This window comes from Schistosoma haematobium, chromosome 1 (genome assembly GCF_000699445.3).
Source record: "Schistosoma haematobium chromosome 1, whole genome shotgun sequence".
NCBI lineage: Eukaryota > Metazoa > Platyhelminthes > Trematoda > Strigeidida > Schistosomatidae > Schistosoma > Schistosoma haematobium.
In genome coordinates this window covers 20,289,392-20,305,080 of record NC_067196.1, presented here as the reverse complement: position 1 = coordinate 20,305,080, position 15,689 = coordinate 20,289,392, and the positions used below count along the sequence as shown (strand labels likewise).

Here is a 15,689-nt window from a genome sequence, read left to right as displayed (position 1 = left end):
TGTATTTTAAGGCGAGTAACACCTTAAGATCGACATTAGTGAAAGTTAAGGACAGGTTACCAAAGGAAGAACAACAAAATATTGTGCATGAAATCAACTGTCATGATTGTAATGCAGCTTATGTGGGAGAAACATCCAGACAATTTAATGTAAGGTTGAAGGAACACAAACAATGTTTGGAAAATGTTCCCAAATCCGCGATTGCTTTGAAGAAACTTGAGAATAAGTCTGCGATAGAGTTACATGCGTTAGAAACAGGACACAAGATTAATTTTGAAGGGACCAAAATACTTCAGAAAGGTTTTAACAATCATAAAGAAAGATCGACAGCGGAAGCGCTGTATATATGAATGAACAAGAACAGCTTGAACCGAAAGGATGGTATTCAACTAGCAACTACCTGGCAAATTTTGGTTGACAAGTAATTTGAACCATCTCTTTATTCAACTTGTTTATTTCACATGCATCGTTATTTGGACTGAATTCAATGAGTTTTTAGCAATACAATTACGTATTTGTTGATTCCTAAATTTGACAAGCACATAGATGATTCAGAAACCATTGTTCAACCTTGAACATGCACTTTTATTTATTCCTTTATACATAACATATTAACACCAAATATCAATAATTAATCTCACACATATAGACATACCTACACACTCACACATATGCAATTTGTTATTCAGTTAATTATTTCCATGTTGAATTTTCCACATGATTACCATGTAAACTAACTCATGTTATCCTATTTTACAAAAATCAACATCCAAATACGGTTTAACACAGTATAGTTTTGATTGTTAAAAAGCTATATATTTGTTTGATGATTTTGATTATTCTACCCTGAAGAAGTCCAGACAAGTTAGCTGGACGAAACGTTGGAATTATTTAAATTTCAATCGCTGAGATTATTTCAAATATAATTTCCATATATAATGACTTCTCTATACTGGGCGCCCAATTTTTGCCAAAATATCCGTTCTAATATTGACGAATATTCGTATAAGTTTCCTAAATATGTTGTTTAACATGAAAATCAGTGATGACAATTAATTTGTTGAAGTTTAACTGTTAAGAAAACTGACCATCAGCTGAAAAACACAATCAAAAAGAACGTGACGTCCTTAGCCTTAAATAAGAAGGTATATTTACATTGTCGGAAAACTTTATACGGATATGATTTGCAGGGAACGTCAATAATGAAGATTCAAAATATTTACAGCAATCAACACCTAATAATTTACAAAAACAAAATCTTATCCTTTCTGTTTTGTTAACGCTTCATATTATCATGGTCAATAATGCTTGAGGTGGTAACTTTATTTGTCTTTAAATACAACTCGCTTGTCACCCAAATATGATCCAAATCATACACAGGGGGGATTATCGATAATGGTCTCAATAATTCCACTGGTTTTGATACGTTTGAATTAGACTGTTGATCTGTGACATAACTATCAGTTGGATTTTGAGCATGCATTGAAAGTGAATCTGAAACAATAACAGGATTGTTAAAATATAATAAATCTTGAGGTAAGGATTTAGAGTTCAAGTGGAAGATTTTTGTAGAGTTCTCTTTGGTCGCAAAGCTTTCTTCGTCCTTCTGGACAACACCATCAACATGAACCTGACTGTGAGCTATCTGATTTTTTTCCTCACATGACTAACACGCTGTTCTGTCGACTTTGATCTTGACTGGTTGTTATTAACCCTCACTCTGTCATCGTTTGCATATTTATTTTGGTTATCATCACCATTTACATAACTTCTGACCCTATTACTAACCATGATTTTTCTCAATGGATGATATATTGTGTTGATTTAACTGTCCCTTTAATCAATCCAGATTGTTATTATTATTATTATTATTATTATTATTATTATTATTATTATTATTTGAACACAGATATTCGTACAAGGAGGCACCAAATACATATGAGCCACACAAATCTCATTTGAATTATGTGAGGGCTGTGATACTGCCCGAGTGCCCAAACCGAACCAGGTGGTTTTCTTAGGTTGCCACACCCGGAGCCTTCGACCTGAAGGTCTAATCCACAAGGCAGTGGAGCAACGTCAGCAGATGCAGCCCCATGGTAGACGATGACCAACGATTGGTTCATACGCCATTTGTTCCTTTAGGATACTGGAGCCCATGCGCACCATTGGCTTGGACTCTCTCCACTCTCGGCCGTACCAGGGCATTTTGGGGCATGAATCCAGATGCTGATGATTCCATTCATGTTACTTTCGTCGATTTTATTATTGAATCGGAAATATATTGTCAAGCATCAGTCTGTGATTTCTTATAAAATTCTATTTTCAACATTTGTCAATCCAAAAACATTGAAATAAAAGTATTATTAGATAGGATATTTGGTTGCAGCGACAAAGGAGTATCATTCGCTTCAATAGAAGACCGTAGAAATGATTGAATATAGCAAACGAGGGAGAGCTGAAGTTAAAACATAAACGAATTAAAGAGTTATCATGAAGAAAATGTAATGTAAATTCATTTATCGCTGAGATTTTGAAGTCATACATAAATATAATCCGACGTACTTTTGATAAAGTCCTCCATGTCACATGTAGCAAAACATGAAATAAGTTGTAATGAGTCACAAATTCAAAACTCTACATTGAATATCATATGTTTATATCAATCGACTGACTAGGGATAAAAATTTAGCACTAGATCATTGTAAGAAAGATCGTTGAGCTGAGAGCCTACTTATTTTTATTTCATTATATGTTACATTCTCTTGTCATGGCTTTTGACGCGCATTAGATTATTGATTATTGACAACGGATATCGGAATAGCATATCATGATTTCACTGCGTAAACTTTCAAGATACGAGGTGTGGAGCAAAATTCCCACTTATTAACACCAGCAAATACCTAGGAAGAATTTGGTACACAAGTTGTACATGAATTTATTGATCAATAAAAAATGTTTTGAAAAGCATTTTCATTTCGAAATCTACATACCTTTAATTTGATAAATCGATGTAAGCGGTTGCATGAGTGAACGATTATTCCAAATATAAGCAAAAAGACCAGATATACATATAATCAGTAGTGAGATTGGTGCAGTAACTGACCAGTGTCTAAAATTTTTTAAATACTATATTTCAGCAAAGTTATTTAACAAATTCAGAATGTAATTATATGAATAAAATATTACCAACATAACTGCTTAGGTGAGACTCAACTGATGAATAAATCTGTTTGCATTAATGTATTCGAACACGGTACAGTACAGTCGAGGTTGACTATGATCACCACTACAAGATGAGCGCGTACCAGAAAATTAAAAGGCGAAAGATTGTAACCAGATTTATTCGTTGACGATCTCGTGGTATCGAAAGTATACCAAGATCGTGCGGAGGGAAATACCAGTGGAACCAATGGGCGAATGTGCGAGCGTACAAGGTCACAGTCAACGGAAGAATGATGGGGGAGTAATGGATGTCTTTAGTACAGTTAAACAAACAAGCAGAGTAAAAACAATTACTGGTACAATTAGTTATAGTAATAATTGTTTCCAATAAACCAATCGCGTTCTCTTGATAAAAGTAGGTCACTACATGAGCCCCACGTGAGAAGGTTCTTCGTAAGGCTGTTGCATGGGTTTGCGTATTGAATCTACTCGTATGAAAACATGTGAACAGGTAGATAACTCTCGAGGGAGAGCAACCTGTTGATGTTGTATACGAGTTGACACCGGCGGCAGTGTTCGCGTAAATTCGGACAGTCGATGGACGTAGTCTGATTTACCGAAATCGTTACTGCCCCGTGATGTGGAAAATTCCCCACGCTCTGTCACGTATCCAAGTGAATGCAGTTACTTCACCGGTGCTCAATCTTCCTTCTATGGCTGCCGCTCAAGCAAACGATCCTTTTTGTACAGAAGCACCACAATCTACATCCCTTCGTTGCCAGGAAGTATCCCTAGCTACTAGCTCAGGTACTATCCTATGTGATACTTCTACCAGTCTTCCCCAACCCATCGTACCCTCTGCTTACCGTCGTCTCTTCTTCGATGTCCTGCATGGATTGTCTCATCCAGGTATCGCAGCTACATTACGTCTCGTCGCTGCACGATACGTCTGGCCGTCCATGAATAAAGATGTCCGTATGTGGACGAAGCAATGCTTACAATGTCAACGATCAAAAGTGCACAGGCACGTAGCCGCCCCCCTTGGCACTTTCGCTACGCCTGATGCTCTCTTCGATCACGTTCACATAGACATTATAGAACCACTACCACCATCGCATGGGTATGATCACATACTCACGTGCATCGATCGTTTTACAAGATGGCCCGAAGCTATTCCCATCACGTCCATTACGGCGGAGACAGTTGCTCACCGCTTCGTAGAACGATGGATAGCACTGTACGGTTGTCCCTCGACTGTCACGACCTACCGAGGAAAACAATTCGAATCCGCATTATCCTCCTCACTGACCCGGCTGCTTGGCACGGAACGCAAACGCACTACCACCTACCACCCTGCATCAAATGGATTAGTTGAACGGTCTCATCGCCAACTTAAAAGTGCTCTTCGAGCACACGAAAACGACAATTGGTACGAAACCTTACCGCTTGTCCTCTTAGGTATCTGAACGAGCTTGAAGGCAGATATCCAATGTTTCGCCGCTGAACTTGTGTACGGCAGGACATTGCGTCTGCCTGGGGAATTTTCCATATCACGGGGCAGTAACGATTTCGGTAAATCAGACTACGTCCATCGACTGTCTGAATTTATGCGAACACTGCCTCCGATGTCAACTCGTATACAGCATCGACAGGTCGCTCTCCTTCGAGAGTTATCTACCTGTTCACATGTTTTCATACGAGTAGATTCGATACGCGAACCCATGCAACAGCCTTACGAAGGACCTTCTTACGTGATTTCTCGTCACGGAAAGACCTTCAAGGTTGATCGACATGGCCGCGTCGAGATCGTCAGCATTGATCTTCCCAAAACAGCACACGTCGATAACAGTGCCCTACTCGATAACTTGAGACCCAATGCTAGACCTATCAAATCTACTAGCGGGATCCTTACATCTACTTCAGGTCCCACGCTAGATACATCAGAGACCTCATTCTCACGTGTATTCTGCACCATCTACGGACGAGACTTCAGTCTCACGTTCAGATTGGCAGACCACGCCGCCCTTGACTTCGGATGAGATTGTAGGCTCACGAAGTACGAACGAGACTACCATCTCGCGTTCTAGTCGCCGAGTACGCCTACCCGTACGCTTTCGCGACTAACCGTGCAATCAACAGCGGATACGGTGTCGGACTATTCCTATACTACATGCATGCTACACTTTTTCTCTTTTCTTTTGATTTTTTTTTTGTATCCTGAGCCCACGCCTCCGACCATCACCCGTTTGGTACCGTCGACTTCAGTCAACCTTGGCGAAAGCTGGTCTGGCCACCCACGCTCTTGTCAACGCACTCAGCCGATGTTCAGGTTTCGAATCTGCCTGGCCTATATTTGGTTTTGCACTTGATTGTTATGGTCGCTTCTGGCTCCTTGGCTCAACGCAGTTTCGTCTTACGTCTGCAGCGTTTCTGGTCCGAACCCCTACGAACGCAATCTTCAGGCCTTGGATATAAACCACTCTGGTGTGGTATACCAACTCGAGCAACAAATACAGCATGCTTCTCCTGGTACCGTTCTACGTAAAAGACCTTCGTTGGCAACTCGAGGATCAACGATCGCTTCCTGTTTCGCCAATCCTTCCGTTCTAACTCTTAAAATCTTCACAAAATATATTAAGTTAATATTCAATAAACCTATTTGACAAACTTGATCAACATTAAAGTACATTTGATTTAATTTTAGATACCCGATGAAAAACTGGCAGAAGGATTCTGACATGGGTTTGCATAGTCATTAATAGCCATTAAGTAAGTGAATTGATAATTTTGTACAAACTGATGCACCTACAGGGATTTGAATAAAAGTTACCACCTACCAGTACAAAATAAGATAGCATCACTAAGTTGTTAAAGTTATATGTTTGGATGTCTATAAAACTAGAATATAGAGATGTATCTCGTTTTGTCTAGCTTAAGGGCCACAAAATATTCTACGATTTATTGCATATCTATATTAAATGATATTTAGTGTCCGCATTGTATAGATTTTGGCTAAAATTTTGTTTAGTTGGAGTTAAACATTGATCTAATTACTGTGGTAGATGATTTAGCGATCGAATGTCAAACATGTTGAAGGTAATAGGTCTTTATACTAAGACAGAGCATTTCAATTTCAATTAGATGAACAATGTGGGCTATTATTTAAAATTTGGACAGGCAGCAATCCACAGAATCCATCACAACAAAGATGAGGATGACGATCGTTTCTTTTCACGACCAATTTCCAAAACCTTTCCAAACAATTTAGCCAGTCCGGCACTATCCTTATAAAGAGCCCAGTATTTTTATAGCATCATACAAAGCGACCAGTGCTCATGCACACCTGCCGGTGAGTTGGTAGTCAGCAGTGAACCTAATTCGGTTCAATTTTTGATTATAGCAAAATCTGAAGGTAAATTGCTTGTTGCAATTCGTTTAGGACAATAAGTGTTGTGACTTTATGTCCGGCCAGTTATCACGTTATTTATCCACCAGTCAAAATACGACTTATACAATCTTTACACTGTGCTAAACCAATGACGTTCGACCGGTATGAGTAGCCTTGAGTCCAGAACACCAATACTGGCTTCCACTATGCGAATCGAATAAAATCATTTATTTCAGACATACTGGGTTTATATGTCAAACAAACAGACCCCAACGCACCATAAAATAGGAAATAACATTCAAACACAATAAAGCCGAAAACTGGCTATGAACGTGGGATGCAGTAGTCAATAAACTGCGCATAGTTTAAGAACAGTAAATCGTACAATAATAAATTATAGGTCAAAATAAAGCTTATAACAAGGGGAATATAGATATACATAATCTAGTTACTGAATATTATACCATGAGAATATATAAATAATATTAGTCCATTAATAGATCTCAGACGTTACTTGTAATGTAATCTTCACTAGGATATAACAATAAGCTTATCAGACACTGGAACTCAATATAAGCTCGATGGAAATCAGATCATAGTCACTGTCAAGATAGGGGTCCCAAAGCAAGCACGTCTTGTACACAATCATGTCATTGGTCAGTCAGTCAGTCAGTCAGTCAGTAACAACGTAGAACTTCGTACGTACGTATATCAGTTCGAGTTGCCACACCACCTTAGCACACAGATGCAGTGGTCGATTCAAATCCCGTAGTGGTAGAGGTAATAAGAGTATAAGCAGTAATCGGGAAGATTAGGGTTTGGAGATGCTATTTAAAGAGTATAATCCAGTGAAACAAATTTGGAAAGAGGAAAAAGAAATGGACATGAAGAATTCAGAAAATTAGAATTTGGGAGAACACAGAGAGTGGATGCACCTGCGCCATTGCAAACGATTTTGAACCATGTCATTCAGGGTCTCTAACCATCGGTTGCTATCATCTCGCGGTCCCCAACCAGGTAGTCTACACCTACCAACATGACTCAGAACACTTGTCAGTGACTTCATGAACTTGTGCCATGTTTTGGTCTGGCCGCCCCTAGCTTTCTTCCAACCTACTCCTACACCATAAAACATAGCACGTCGAGGCAGTCGGTCGTTGGGCATACGTAACACGTGTCCCAGCCATCTCAACTGATGAAGTTTCACTACTTCATCAATTGATTTGCCATCCTTACCTAGTACCCGTTTCCTAACAACTGTGTTACTTACTCGATGGTCCCATGATATACGAGCAATATTTCGAAGACACCTATGATCAAATACTAGTAACCCACGACTATCCTCTACTCTTACCGGCCATGTTTCACTGCCATAAAGTAGGACGGAACGAACTGCTGCGCAGTAAACACGTCCTTTGGTTGATAGACGGATATCTCGCCTACGCCATAAATGACGCAAGTTGGCAAAAGCTAGTCGAGCCTTCTGTATCCGTGCTGAGATTTCGTCACACACCACACCAAAAGGGCTGATGAGACTTCCAAGATAAGTGAAGCGGTCGACACACTCAACTACTTCACTCCGTATCACTAGTTCGGGTGTCGATGTAACCCAATCCTGAAGCAACATTTTGCATTTCGAGGGAGAGAATCGCATCCCGAACATGCTTGGATTGTTGCTTAGAGTGGTCAGAAGACTCTGCATTTTGTCAGCGTCTTCACCAAATAAAACTATGTCATCGGCATATTCTAGCTCAGAAAGTGAATCTCCCGGTAGAAGTTCAACCCCTGGAAATTTAAATGAGGAGAGTGTTATCTCTAAAAGTACGTCGACCACAAAGTTGAACAAGAATGGGGAGAGTGGACAGCCCTGACGAACACCACTTGAGGTAATCAATTCTGATGACAGTTCGCCATAAGCTCTCACTCTACCAGTTGTGTTCGAGTAGAGAGCCTTTATAAGGTTAATGAACTTCTTTGGTACTCCCTTCAGTGACAAACACTGCCATAGAACCTCACGATCAACAGAGTCGAATGCCGCCTTAAGGTCGAGAAATACTACGATTGTGGGGCGTCTGAATGTGTGTCTGTGTTCTAGAACCTGACGTAGTGTGAATATCTGATCTATACAACCACGTCCAGGTCGAAAACCGGCCTGATTTTCTCTAGTCTGCTCTTCACGAGCTTTAGTTAGGCGTCGAAGTATTATTGAAGCTAATATTTTAGACACTATATTAGTCAAACTGATTCCTCTGTGATTGTCACAAGAGGACTTTAGTCCTTTCTTATAGACTGGCACTATCAGTGATTGAGACCAGTCAGATGGGATTACGTCCAGTTCCCAAATTCTACCTAAGACCTCAGTTAATCTCATTGTTAATACTGGACCACCATCCTTAAAAATCTCAGGAGTAAACCTGTCAGGGCCTGCTGCTCTCCCTCGTTTCAGATTTCCTATGGCTTTTTCAACTTCGTAAAGGGATGGAGGACCTACATTGACTTGCCATTCAGGTTGACTAGAGATCGTGGGAAACCGAAGTGTGGCTGAAGGCCAGTTGAACTGATCCCTAAAGTGTTCTGCCCATCGATCCAATCTCCTGGATTGAGCATGTATAATATGTCCATCTTTCTCTGAGATTGTTTCGCTAACGGTCGGGCTCCTAATTCCGGTTTCCTTAACGAGTCTGAACAATTGTCTGCTATTACCTATTGCCGCTGCCTTTTCCATCTCTCTTGCTTTCGCCACCCACCACTGTTCGCGATCATTGCGTAGGTTTCTTCTCAGCTTGTGCTTAAGCTGACTCCGCTCTTCATTATGTTCAGAGCCAGGTGAAATGAGTTTCCGAGCATCTATCAGTGCGATAGATGCTGCTGAGATCCAGTGTTGCTCCCTAACCTTCTGGTTTACCTTACTAGCAGATATCACTGCTGTTTCCACAGCTTTTCGGATATCACTCCATGCTGCCTCGGGGTGGACATCACATACATGGCTGCCTAACTGTTTTCCTAGTTGTTCCTGAAATATACTCTTAGCTTGACTATCATTAAGTAGGCCCCTAAGAGGTTTCCTTGTAGTGTCTTTCCTACGTCAAGTAAGACGCAAGCAAATACGCGCTCGCACTAGAGCATGGTCTGAATCCAAGCATGTGCTCCAGAATGAGCGACAGTCTTCTATCGAGCCCCTCCATCGGTGGTTGATAGCGACGTGATCTATTTGGGTCCAACGTTGGGACGAATTAGGAGGTCTCCATGTTAAAAGATGTTTTTGCTTGTGCTTAAAGTTAGTATTTCCAAGGAACAGGCGGTTATCTGAGCATAGCTGCAACAGACGGTCGCCATTATCTGTTCTTTGAGCCACGACACCATAAGATCCACCTAGGTGTCTTTCCCTATCGCTTAGTTTACCTACTTGAGCATTAAAGTCACCGGCCACTATTACTACATCCGAGCGCCTAGCTTTTCGGAGAAGGTCGGAAAGCTTTCTGTAAAACTCATCTTTTACATCATCCGAGCTGCAGTCAGTGGGAGAATAGGCAGAAACGACAAAAATGCAACGACGAGTGTCCCTATCTTTCCGGATCCTTACTGTTCCGTTTAGTCGGACAGCGCACAAACGACTGTCTACTGGGATCCAGTCTAAGAGAGCTAGTTCTGCCCTAGGACTCAATGCTATACCTACGCCGGCGAGGCCACGGGAAGCAGAATCAGGGCTTCCAGATACACGAAGCGTAAATCGAGTCGGTTCTTTATTTTGGCATGGTGAGGTCAGATGAATGACGCTATTCAGATCCTGTATGCGCGTTTCGGAGACGCAGCACACATCGATGGCGCGAGATTCTAAAGTTTTAGCTAAGGAAGCCTGCTGTCGTATTTGGCAAAGTGTTCGTACGTTAAAAGCTCCTACGTGTAGTTTAGAGCGTGGTTTCAGGAGACCAGGAATAGCGTTCCACGTACTCGAATCGTTTGCCCTAGCGGTGCGAGGTGATACAGAGACGTGGGGAGGGTTAGTCATGGAGATAAGAGAGGTATTAGAAGGTGTAGGAAGGATTTGAATGTGACCAACTTGGTCTCGTGTGTTGTCATGGGTATGAGGGCTGATATCACTTCCCGGCTGCTCACACCGTGGAAGGGTATTTCTTGAGGAACCTGAAAAGGAAATTGGATTAGTGTTGGTCTTAACGACCTGGGAGCGTGACCGCAGAGCCCAAGGAACAACTGCTTGAGGCCGGTCGCGCACGGCCTTTCTGTGGAAGGTTTTTAACGTGTTAGTTCTGTTCTTCAAAGGGCCTTACCGCCGGAGACGGAAATCCGTGAGGTAAGGTGAAGTGTGACATTTTTAGGGTCGACCTTTTCTAACCCCACCCATCCTTGTAGGAAGGCAGCATCGCTGTCATGCTGGTTATCCGAGGGGAACACCTTACTGCTGTCACACCCCTCTACAGTCAGCAGTACGACTTCGCCCTCAGACCTTGAGTTGCTGCTTTTAGTCTTACCGTTCACCAATCGACCTGCCTGGCATGGTAGAACCTGCAGGAACATATGTTCCAGCCAATATAGCTCGGTTGGGTCATCACGATAGGCAAGCCCGATCACCGCGTCAAGGTAGCAGCTTCGGTCGGGCATGTCATTGGTAACTGATCGCAATGTGACCAATTCCAACCAAGGCTTGATTTAAAGAGGAAGGATGTCAGGTAGAACATTAGTGGTGACCTGCGAAAGTTGGTACTGGTTTGAAAAAGGATATGGTCTACGCAAAGCTGCAAGATGCAGTTATTGTTATTTGACCTACGTCTCCACTGACCACCTAAACGAATTTCCTCTATGCGTAGACACCTGACCTGCATATTCAAAGCTTATTCTAGAACTACAACATGTCGAACTCGCTTATCCGATGTCTTTTAATTGGTGGTAGAATTCATCCATAATTGGATCTAGGCTCGAAACTTGCAGCATACGCGAAGATTAGGAAAAGACAATATTTACAGAGCCACATTTTTTCGCCTTGGCAGAGCCTTCCAACCTAACAGCAATAAAAAGAATGTTCATGGGGATTCAATTGATTATTGTCCCCTAAGTACTGGCGCTTAGTGTGAAATTCAGTTAACAGATCAAAGAACAATCTTTTTTAAAGCTTACTTGTTGGGTAGGTATGTTATTCCAATTAAATTCAACCATTCATGTGGAATATATGCCCAAATTACATACAATACTGAAATCGTATAAAACAGCACAAAACAAAAATTATGACTTTCTGGGTCATGGATATAAACTAACAATTAACAGAGATTATGACGTCACGTTTAAAAGCAACAACAGGTACTACAATCTAAGCAAAATAAATACATAGGTTACATCAACTGAGACCAAACCTCAGAAACACGAGTTAGTAAATTTATAGCGACTGAGATCAGTATGCTAAGCTACAGAATCAAGCAGTCCAAATGTCCGAATAATAGTACACTGGTTAAATTAACGATAGCTAGTAAAATTATAGGATAGTAGCATAGATGTAAAACTAACGGCAGTATTAAAAAATAAGAAATTAGGAAGAAAACATAAAGGAATTTTAGGCACAGAATAAAAAGATGGATTATTGGAGTGATATAAAAAAAAATTATTTTTATGCCTGAGATCGGCTTAGATACATATCATTCAATATTACCAATCACGTGTACTCAAGTCCGAAAGCCTACTTCTGTGCTAAAAAGCTTAGATTTAAATTCAATAACTCTACAAAGTGATGTCGTGTTTTAACCTGAACAATGATTGGCAGCATCCAAAATACTTGTACTTCAGCGATCACAACAATGGGGTATCTTAATACTCATAACATAAACCGTCGCAGCTGATGGGGATTCATGATCTTATTAGCCAACCTACACAATATACCTGACGTCAACGCAGCTTACTATATGATTTGATTATACACAAAAATGAAGAATACAGACCATTTGTTCTACGGAATCAATTGTAAATCGTGACCCATGAAAGTATAATACATCCATAGGTTGTGATAATTTGGTTAGCATAGCTTGTGTATGGTGAAACCATCTAATGAGTAATGATAATATTAAACATAGGGTTTTAGGTATAAAGAAAAACAAGAAACTAACTGATGTTTTAAAATTAAGTCAATTTAGGTACATAGAACATATATAAGCATGCAAAACACCTATGCAGACGCTCATCACTCTCCACCATAGGATAGATTTAGGAAAAAGTTAAACTTTGACTTTGTTTTCGGTGTTGAAACGTAGCATAACTACTTGGACAGATATAAATCTAGTCTAGATCTTACGTTATCTAAGACTGACTGACGTACGTTAATTAATACAACTAGGTCTAGATTTTGTTACTTTATTTTATGTAAGGCTGAAGAGGTCATGAATTTGTCACATCCAGTGACTGATTGCAAACGAAATCTAATTTTATCATAGTGATAGTAGTGAAGCAAACCATTAAGACTAAAGAACTGATTATTATTATTTGAACACATAGATATTCGTACAAGGAGGCACCAAATACATATGAACCACACAAATCTCATTTGATATGTGTAAGGGCCGTGATACTGCCCGAGTGCCCAAACCGAATCAGGTAGTTTTCTTAGAGGGCTATACCTGGAGCCTTCAACACAATGGTCTGATCCACGAGGCAGTGGAACATCGTAGATGGTGACCAACAATTGGTTCATACGCCATTTTTTCCTTCAGAATACTAGAGTCCATGTGCACCATTGGTTTGGAATCAAGGTTTTCCAACTCCCCAAGATGGACTCTCCATGTCACCAACCCGGTTAAAGAGCCGGACATTCGCTTTTCGTGTTGTCGATTTCGTAATCACCAGTAATGCAGCGAGAAGGCAGTAAGTAGGACTTCCCTGAAAGTGGTTGTATGCACGTGGCCTTGTGAGAGCATTCCGAGAGGGTGAGCGGACTCTCCCCACTCTCAGCCGTACCAGGGCATTTGGGGGCAACAAACTGATATCATAATATGAAGAAACTGGTGGTCGAACCTTAAACAATTATTAGAAAATAGATTGACATTTATTTGAATCAAGTTCGTGTACGTTTATAATGGTCAAAACGATGGTGATTGCTATAGTGACACGAAATATTCTTTTAGAATATGAATCTACGCGTATGGTACATAGTAGTACCAAAAAAAGTAGTAACAAGCAATGAAATGCACGGTTCATTTGTTGGAAATTGAAAGCGATGACTCACCAAATGCAGGAAAACATACAAGATATATAATGAAGCCATAAATTGCCCTTTCATCTAAGTGCTCACGATTGGGATGAATATAGGGAATAGCGATTGAAGGTTTCGTTTTTCGGATATGCTTATATGATCCATCGATCGAACACATGTGACAGACACAATAACTTGAGCAGAAACCTAAAATGACCAGAAATCAGAACAGAAGTCAATCATATATTTTACTATGGAACTAATTAGTCAGTCATAACCACCGTAGACAACGATTCGTTGCATCCAAGTTACTGCGACCAATTTTAAGTCGAACCCATTTCTGACCAGTAGTCGAAGTTATCTCATGGTGGTCAAAACCTACTAGCACGTCCTAGGCCATTATTTTATAGTTTGAATCATACTTGATAAGGCATCACATCTGTAAAGTTGTAGTGAACCTAGGGTTGATAATGACACATCCTCAGTATTGGGTTTTGGAGGTTGTTGAGTTTTTATTGAGATCATGAGTCCATCAATGTCAGACCATTATTGAAAACCTGGGAGCACTGAAAGGCCGTTTCGCCCTAGTGTGACTCCTAAACGGTGAGCACCTATGGTCCCGCACAGAAACGCTTAACCTCTAGACAACTGAGCCGGCATCCAGTCGTGTTAATGTCTCACTTCAACCAACTTACGATACTGCGTGACCATATTCCATTGTCTTCGATGGATGACTGCCTCACACCTGAACTCTACTGGTCATGGCTTCTCACTAGAACTCCGAGAATTACCTCTCAAGGCTAGTCGATGGTGAGCACATTAAAATTATTAGTATAGGGGTTGTGGAGACTTCTAGTTTTTATTGAGATCATTGATCGATTCAAGACCTCAGTAAAGAAATTATTTTGCTAATACATGTCATATCTTTGTGTTGTCCACCTAGTCTTAGTGTTAACAAACTGTGATCAGTATGAAAGCCGTTTTGTAAAACATGCTTAATCCACTGAAACCGGTGTTTTGAATAGTAGCCCCTACTGAAGTATAATATTCACCATTTTCAAAAACCGTCTGGCTTTTTTATTGCTGAATGTATAAAACCGTTGGAAAAAAAAAGACGACTGAGCAGATTCTCTGACTAACCTCAGCCCAAAGATACCAGACTTTACAATCATCTTATAGAATTGTTTGAGCAACAGTTTATGAACACTATACTTTGCTTTATTAAGATAGGTACCCTTGTGATGTGTAATACTTGTGGGGAAACTGAACCATTTTGACGTGTATTTAAGCTAAGGTACGATAGTGCATGGTAAACAACCTGATGTAAACTCGTGAGAAGAAGACTAGTCAGATTGAGGTCATTTAGGGACCAGAATGTTTGGTGTCAATGAAAAGAAAGATCAGAATCCTTGGATCTATATAAGCGATAGCTGATATGTTAAATCCAATAAATCCTTTCTTAAAAGAAAAATTCCTCAGCATCTTTTGAAGGGTGGCGAAAATTCGGTGGACCGTCTACTATACTCACACCAAACTTTCTTAGGAAATATCCCAATATTTCGTCAAAGTTCAGCCTCTTTTTTTATTTTTGTTTGCACGCGTTTGCACCGCGGTGCCAGTTTGAGGAATAACAATGAATGATTACTGAGTACCTGTACTCCTGAAAACAAAATAACTGATTAGTTATCAAATCCTTATAATAGCACTTCAAAGCAAACGCTGTTTGATACAGAACAATTAGACGTATTATATTTGTGCGAGACGTACCGCACCTTTTGTGACACTCGCTGGTGTCCAATGGACGAGTGGCTCTGGACAAAATGAAAGAGCTTTCTCTTAAAGGGCTTCCATATTTGGTAGAAGTGGACCACAAATGTCCTCAGATAACAAATTAGGTGTATTGCTGATAAAAGAGACGAAAAACTGGCAAATTATAGCGAAATACTG

General features: G+C 40.4%; 1 protein-coding gene across 2 annotated transcripts in view; it reads right to left on the bottom strand.

Moving 5' to 3' along the window:
* The window catches only part of MS3_00004562 (uncharacterized protein), a 21,386-nt gene extending 5,697 nt beyond the window's left edge, over nt 1-15,689 (bottom strand). The window contains exons 1-5 of one of the 2 annotated variants that reach the window (XM_051212496.1): nt 15,510-15,541; nt 13,776-13,949; nt 11,687-11,759; nt 2,994-3,112; nt 1,248-1,494 (exon numbers count right to left, since the gene is read on the bottom strand). In XM_051212496.1, coding sequence (XP_051073356.1) covers nt 1,277-1,494; nt 2,994-3,112; nt 11,687-11,759; nt 13,776-13,920 — 555 coding nt within the window. In that variant the 5' untranslated portion in view covers nt 13,921-13,949; nt 15,510-15,541 and the 3' untranslated portion in view covers nt 1,248-1,276. Of the gene's footprint in view, nt 1-655; nt 2,459-2,993; nt 3,113-11,686; nt 11,760-13,775 lie in introns of both variants that reach the window. The other variant, XM_051212495.1, reaches the window with a different exon arrangement.